This window comes from Herpailurus yagouaroundi, unplaced genomic scaffold, assembly GCF_014898765.1.
Source record: "Herpailurus yagouaroundi ecotype Mexico unplaced genomic scaffold, PumYag 162, whole genome shotgun sequence".
NCBI classification, from domain to species: Eukaryota; Metazoa; Chordata; class Mammalia; order Carnivora; family Felidae; genus Herpailurus; species Herpailurus yagouaroundi.
Genome location: NW_024412403.1, coordinates 56,939,943 through 56,947,326, shown reverse-complemented (window position 1 = coordinate 56,947,326; position 7,384 = coordinate 56,939,943). Strand labels below are relative to the sequence as shown.

The 7,384-nt window shown below is 43.0% G+C and overlaps 1 protein-coding gene across 1 annotated transcript in view; it reads left to right on the top strand.

Annotated features, from left to right (window-relative positions):
- DPPA4 (developmental pluripotency associated 4) overlaps nucleotides 1-4,282 on the top strand; it is a 6,964-nt gene extending 2,682 nt beyond the window's left edge. Inside the window, exons 3-6 of the mRNA XM_040485024.1 lie at nucleotides 961-1,109; nucleotides 1,196-1,246; nucleotides 1,529-1,838; nucleotides 4,083-4,282. Of these exons, the coding sequence (XP_040340958.1) occupies nucleotides 961-1,109; nucleotides 1,196-1,246; nucleotides 1,529-1,838; nucleotides 4,083-4,282 (710 nt within the window). The remainder of the gene's footprint in view (nucleotides 1-960; nucleotides 1,110-1,195; nucleotides 1,247-1,528; nucleotides 1,839-4,082) is intronic.
- Nucleotides 4,283-7,384: the final 3,102 nt, after the last annotated feature.

Sequence of the window (7,384 nt, the reverse complement as noted above, 5' to 3'; positions counted from 1 at the left end):
TTCCTTCCTTCCTTCCTTCCTTCCTTCCTTCCTTCCTTCCTTCCTTCCTTTTTTAGATTTATTTATTTATTTAAGTTATCTCTACACCCAACGTGGGCTCAAACTCACGATCCTGACGTTAAGAGTCTACCAACTGAGACAGCCAGGCACCCCTCCGCTCCCTTTTCTAAGAATTGAGGACAAGATTTTGCTGGCTCAGGTTGGGTGGGGTGAAGGCTTGTTTATAGTTTCCATGGAATAATTAGAACTCACTTTTGTGTAGCCCTCTAGTTGACTGTTCTGGGAGTGTCTTGTGGAAGTCTTTCCTGAACTGTGGGAGTCTGTGAGGAACCTGTGTGCAGTGAGACCAGAGCCCTGCCCTGATGGGTGGGCTGACATAATTATGGGAATGGGTGGCTTATTTTGTTCTTTGGTGAGAGGACAAGGTACCACTGATGATTGACGATGTGAGGTTTAAGATTTCAGTCATTAACCTGGACCGGAAATGTGATTTCTAGTACAATCTCCTTGGAGTCTGTGGGTTAAGGCTCACAGAAAGGAGCAAGTGGGGGCTTTCAGGAAGTAAAAACTGGATATTCTTAAGAGTCAAATCAGTCCTAAGTTTGAGGTTCTGTCCCTGGAAGGTTAGGGGGTCTTCTTTTGTAAGTCATTGAACTATACAATGGGGATTGGACTGTGAGAACTAAGTTGTACTCTGACATTTTATTTGTTTTGCGAGAGACAGAATGTGAGTGGGGGAGGAGCAGAGAAAGATGGAGACAGAGAATCCCAAGCAGGCTCCACACTGTCAGCACAGAGCTCCACTCTGGGCTCAAATCCACGAACCGTGAGATTATGACCAGGGTTGGACACTTAACCAACTGAGCCACCCACGCATCCCTGTACTTTGACACTTTAGAAAGCTACACAAAAGTGAGTTCTTACTGATTTTATCCCATTCTCCTCCAACTTCCTGTTCAGAAAAGACAGCACAAGACAATGCAAGAGTAAGAATTCGGAAGAAAATCCCTATTCCTCCATTACCTTCCATGCTGCCACCAGTCAACTTGCTTCATAGAGACGTGGTGCGGGCCTGGTGCCAACAACTGAAGCTGAGCACCAAAGGCCAGGTGAGGGCCTGGGGTGGGAGGCATTGCTCCCGGGAGGAGGGGTAGGAACCTTACTAGAAGGTTAACTCATTTTTCTCTTGTCTTAGAAATTAGATGCATATAGGCGGCTGTGTGAATTTGCTTACCCGAATCAAATGGTAAGTGATTTGTGTGGAAGGTTTAGTTCTCATTCTAATTACCTGTTTTAGCATCAAAAAGTGGAGGGATTGTCTTAGCTCCTCCTTCCGGCCCCACTCCTCCCCTGTGGGGAGGAAGAGCACCCCCTCCCCACCTTCTCACCAACTATGCACAGAGTAATAAAAATGAGGCTGAACTTTTATTTTTTAAAGAAAAAATGTTATTTTATTTTTAAAATTAATTTATTGTCAACTTAGCCAACTTTGACAGCACCTTAACCTTACCAACCCTCTTTGTAGAAGAACATTCCCCTCACTGCAAAGGAGGCCAAGATTCTCACACCATCACAAAAAAGGTCAAAGATGGACAAGGGAGAAATGTTTCTGGAAAATTCTAAGAAAAAGAGCTCTTCTCATGGAACCCACCCTCCTGAAGTGGCTGCTCCCCCTGAGGGTGGGATGCAGGCCCTCGTTGGGTCTGATCCTCTTCCGGAAGGAGTCGAAACGGTGGTTGTGACAACTTCAGCCCCGGATGCTGTGTTTGCCTCCTGGTCCAGAATTGCATCCACAGCTGGGAAGATGGAGACAGTGGAATCAACACAAGATGCCTATGGTAAGCCCAATATTGAGATCTGCCTCTGGTCCAGTTGAGGAAAAAATGCTATTGATAACTAACCTCCAATCAATTTTAGGGTATTGGGGTATGTCAGAATCACCTGAAGGACTGGTGGATTCCTGACCCCTACCCACAAAGTGTCTGATTCAGGTCTGTGATAGGGCCTGAGAATTTTACATTTTTTTTTCTTTTTAAGTAAATTTTTAAGTTTTAAAAAATGTTTATTCTTTAAAAAAATTTTTTTTAATGTTTATTGTTGAGAGACAGAGCGTGAGCAGGGGAGGGGAAGTGAGAGGGAGAGACAAAGAATCTGAAGCAGGCTCCAGGCTGAGCTGTCAGCACAGAGCCCTATGCAGGGCTTGAACTCACAAACCGGAAGATCATGACCTCAGCTGAAGTCGGACACTTAACCGACTGAGCCACCCAGGCTCCCCTAATGTTTATTTATTCTTAAGAGAGAGACAGAGAACGAGCGGGGCAGGGGCAAAAAGAGAGAAGGAGACACAGAATCCAAAACAAGCTCCAGGCTCCAAGCCCTCAGCACAGAGCCCATCACAGAGCTTGAACTCAGGACTCGAAAGATCAGGACCTGAGCTGAAGTCAGATGCTTAACTGACTGGGCCACCCAGGCACCCCTAAAAAAATTTTTTTTAATGTTTATTCATTTTTGAGAGACACACAGGGTGCAAGTGGGGGAGGGACAGAGAGGGACAGAGGGAGATATAAAATCAAAAGCAGGCTCCAGGCTCTGAGCTGTCAGCACCATGAACCTCAAGATCATGACCTGGGCCAAAGTCATATGTTTAACTGAGCCACTCAGGCACCCTGGGAATTTTCATTTCTAATAATCTTTTAGCCAGTGTTGATGATGGTAGTCTGGGGCCCGCACTTTGAGAACCACTACTGTAAATTATTGATGTCAGAAGGAAGTGGCAATCTGTTGCGCTATATTTCTTTCCCCTTTTTTTATGGAATTAAAAATAAGGTAGCCTCTAAAATCAGTTGCCTGAGCTTAAGCCCTGGATCTTCTAGCATCTGTTAAGTGAATGACATTAACTAGTTGTCTAATATAGTTCCCAGTTTCCTCATTGTAAAATAGGTTAATAATTATACCTGCCTCATAATGTTGTAAGAATTACAGGACATAAAATTAAGGGAGACTATAAACTGGTTAGTACAATACAATGCCTGTTGAGACCACTAAGTCTATTTCATGAAGGCCAGACTGTTCTGGTTTAGTCTTTCTGTTAAAGGAAACCAGAATATATCATACCAAATTATACCTATTCTAAATTGTTTTAAAATGTATAATAAAAACTGTTTTGAGCTGATGGCAATTAAGGAGCAGCAAACCCAGAAAAACATCCTTTTTTACTACCTAAAGGCAGATTTTAATTTCTCTTTTGGCTACAGACAATCAACTGAGAGACAGCACTGAAGACACCTGCAAACAAAACTTACTGCTTAGTTCCTTCCTGTAGATTTATCTTCCCACCGCCTGCCCTCCTTCCTCCCCCAGCCTTAAACTGCTTTCTTTTGTCCTATCATCTTTTTTTTTAATGTTTATTTATTTTTGGGAGAGAGAGACAGAGCATGAGCAGGGGAAGGGGCAGAGAGGGAGACACAGAATCTGAAGCAATTTCCAGGCTCTGAGCTGTCAGCACAGAGCCCGATGTGGGGCTCAAACCCATGAACCGTGAGATCATGACCTGAGCTGAAGTCAGAAGCTTAACCGACTGAGCCACCCAGGTGCCCCTGTCCTGTCATTTCTTTAGAAATTCATTGTTCTTTGTAAAAGATGTTACATAAACTGGAATTAAAAGCCGCCATTTTGAGTTCATTTTTGTTGGTTTCTTCCAAGTGATAAGTGCCATACATGTTAATAAACTGATCTTCTTTGGTGGATCTTTTTGTTAAGGAGGTCTCCCCCTCCCCCCAAAAAGGAGTCCCTATTGCAAACCTAGGATGGAGACGGGGAAAGTACCCCTTCCAACTATACTTTTAGGTTTTTTTGTTTTTTGGGGGTTTTTTGGCTTTTTTTTTTTTTTAAGTTTTCATAGGAACTATTTTGAATTATTTTCTAAAAGGAAGCAGGACAGAGTAGGTTAAGCTAGGATTCATATCCTGGGGCTGGCACTTGAGAAAAGCAGAAGAAACAAAAGACCTTGATACATTCTCGACCAAAAGAACATTAGACTTTGGTCATGCTGTGTTCATACTTCTCTCTCTTTCCTTCCCCAGGTGTCCGGTGGTGTGTGGTCCATGGGAAAAGTCTGCCTGCAGACACAGAGGGTTGGGTTCGCCTACAGTTTCATGCAGGGCAAGCCTGGGTGCCTGAAAAACAGGGGAGAGTGTGTGCCCTCTTTCTGCTACCTGCCTGTAATTTTCCACCCCCACACCTGGAAGACAATATGCTGTGCCCCAAATGTGTTCGGAGGTAATTACCCGGTGCTTTTCTACAAACTAAACCTGGACACCTGGTTTTTCGGGGGTGGGGAGAGGGAGGAGGAGACCCATGTTAATCTTAAATAGCCCTGTATTTCATGTACAAGTTGTCAGTAAAGAGTTCTAAGAAAATTATTACTTAGGTTAAGTGTATTCCTAGGAAAAAGAGCATTTATATATAGGTCAGGGTTTAATGCTTCCGCCTAGAGACCCACCCATAATAATGGAGAAACAAATACTGATTCATTACTATATGATAGGTATATGCACTTTACAGAAATAACTAGCAAAACGACAACACAACGCTTTAAGTAGACTGTAGTCTCATGTGGATGGACTGGTATATAAACACCTGTAAAAGCCATGGGATGACTTGTATCAAAGAGGTTTCTTTACTTAAAGGAAGAATTGCCTAGATGGAAAGAAGGAGAAAACTTATTTTTTAGTATAGGGACCAAAGCCAAGGCTGAAAGAAGTTAGGCCAAAGTAGAAACTGTAAGCATTTTAGTATGAAAGACTATGGTAAAAAATGAGTCTGCTTCCTCACCTTGCAAAATGGGCATAATAATGCCTGTCTGAAGTATTGTGGAGATTAGATGAGTTGATAAATATAAAGTGCTTAGCACCATGTCTGACATATGTAAGTATTCAACCAATTGTGGGTATTAATTAGGCCAGCAAGCTGAATTCCTTTCAGCAAAGTCATAAAGATGGAAACATACAATGTATGAAAAAAAACCAGTTTGGGCTCAAATTGAGCATTATAGATTTTAAGAAATAGCATTAAGTTGGAGTCTAATTATATCGTACATTTTGAATTTTAGAATTTATCCAGTAGCCAATGGTGTTCTTTTAAAAGATATCATTTAGTTATGTGATGTGATCAATGAAATATCTTTGTAATCACCAAACAACCAACTTTAGAAGCACAGTTATGAAGAGAACAGAAGGAAGGCTACAAAACGACTTTCTCTGTAATTTAAATTCTAAGACAATTGATGTCAACATATTGAATGGCTGATGAGGAATAGCTCTAGGGGGGGAAGGGGCCTGGTATTTTGTTTTTTTCTGTGTAAACTAGACTAGCTAATTCATTAAGATTGCTGTTTCTAAATAAGGGTGGGAAATATTTTTATTAAAATAAGCCACTGCAATTGACAAATGGGGGTGGCGTGAAGTGCATTAAGTACTGTTTTACTGTCTCCAAGCAGGAGCTGAAGCATTGACTCAGGGAGGGGGCAGTCCTCCACCGAAGTCCTCCATTTCCATACCTTTACACATGAGGCTTTCACTTTCTGGCCTCAGGTTCCACATCTCTTGTATGAGGAGCCAATGGGACAGGAAGGTGTGCAAAAATCACCTAAGGTATTAAAATTGAAAAGCCATAAAGAAGTTTACATGCCAGTAAAGAAACTTTTATCCAGAAGACCATTGTATTTAGTTTTATAGAGAACCCTGCACTTTTAAGTGCAGTTTTAAAGAAAAGGGTACATATGCAAACTTTTGCAAACAATATCAAGGGTTAGAGTGAGGGATGAGGAATCTGGAGGGGCACAGCTCTTTCTTGCGAAATGGGCCACTGAAGGGTTTTAAGCAAGTACCGAGGCTTACATTGCCAAGGAGAGAAGGGAGTGAGATCAGTTAGAAAAATCTTGTGGGAAAGTTATTTTTGATATGTTTTAAGGGCCTAGCGTCTTTGAGAGGTGTCAAAACAGAATCTGACTTTTAAGTAATATCAAATGAAGCTGAGGAAGGTACAAATGATATACTTGCTTGGATAATATAAGATTCAAAGCAGTCAAGGATACAGGTGGTTTGGTGATGCTTGACTATGAGGAGCAGAGACACAGAGAGCATGATTGGAGGGATCTGAAAGCACGAATGGAGAGGTGCAGCAATGAGATGCTTAAAGGGATTTTCCATTTGTGCTGTGTTGCAAGGGCGAGCCTAGGTGTGCTTCTGGGCTTAGTCTGGGACAGGGTTGAATGGAGAGGGAGGGTGGAAAGAAGATGATCCCTCTGAACAGAGGGACTTGGTATCGCCCAGACTTGCCTCACAGAGATCCCTCTCCCCAGCCCACTATGGTCCTGGAACAATCCTGCCATCCTCTGTTGGTCTGCACGGGGGCCATCCTTGGTGTCAAGACTAGTGAACACCAGAGGTCTTGGACAGCTAGCTAGGCACAGAAGCCTGAAGGGGGTGGGAGCCCTGGGGCCCTGGCATGGTTACTGTCTCCCACAGGAGGAAGTATGTGAGCATGAACTTGTCTTTTCTCTCTTCTGCCTGTCCTGCTTCCTGCCACAGTTGCCGCTGCCAAGCAAGTTGAATAAAATTGAGGTCACTTTGCAGAGTCCTTTCATGATCTACTGAGGCTGCTGGGCAAATAATAAAAGATCCACTCTGGGGCCTCTCCTGCCCATGGGCTGCACAGGGCAGGAACATATTAGAGACACATAACTTGGCTAATTATCACACCTTGATGATATGGTCACATGCTCTCCACCCACTATCCTACACTTTAAGAGCAATTTTACTGACAGTCCACCAGTGGGTTTCCTGGCTGTTTTCAAGGGTATAACTTAATATGTCTTGTTTCTCATCTTTATAAAAAACAAGCATTTTGTTTGCTTTCTAGGAATAAGGTGTTAATGAAAAGCCTCCAATGAGATCACGATACCAGAAAAAGGGGTACAACTGTGATTATAATTGATGGTAGGAAGGAAACTACCATCAACTCAGTGGTGCCACTGACAGCTGGACTGGAAACCACTCCACCCTCCACGCTTCCTGCTGACAGGACACACAGCCTGGTGGGTTGCAGATGTTACCCTCGGACACCAAACAGGGCCTGCCTTCCCATTGGTTTAAAGTACTTAACAGTTTGAAGTCAAGAGACTGAGAAGGTTAGCAGCCTCTAGAGGAGTCAGAGTCCGGAGAATGGAAATCCAGCACTGGAAACACACCTGTTCTCCACTCCACCCCTCCACCCCTCCACGAGGCTCAGCTCAGTCTCCCACCTTAAAAGAACTGTTAAGGTCACTTCTATTTCAGAAGGGTAAGTAAACATTTGGTAGTGTGATTGACTTTTTCATCTTATT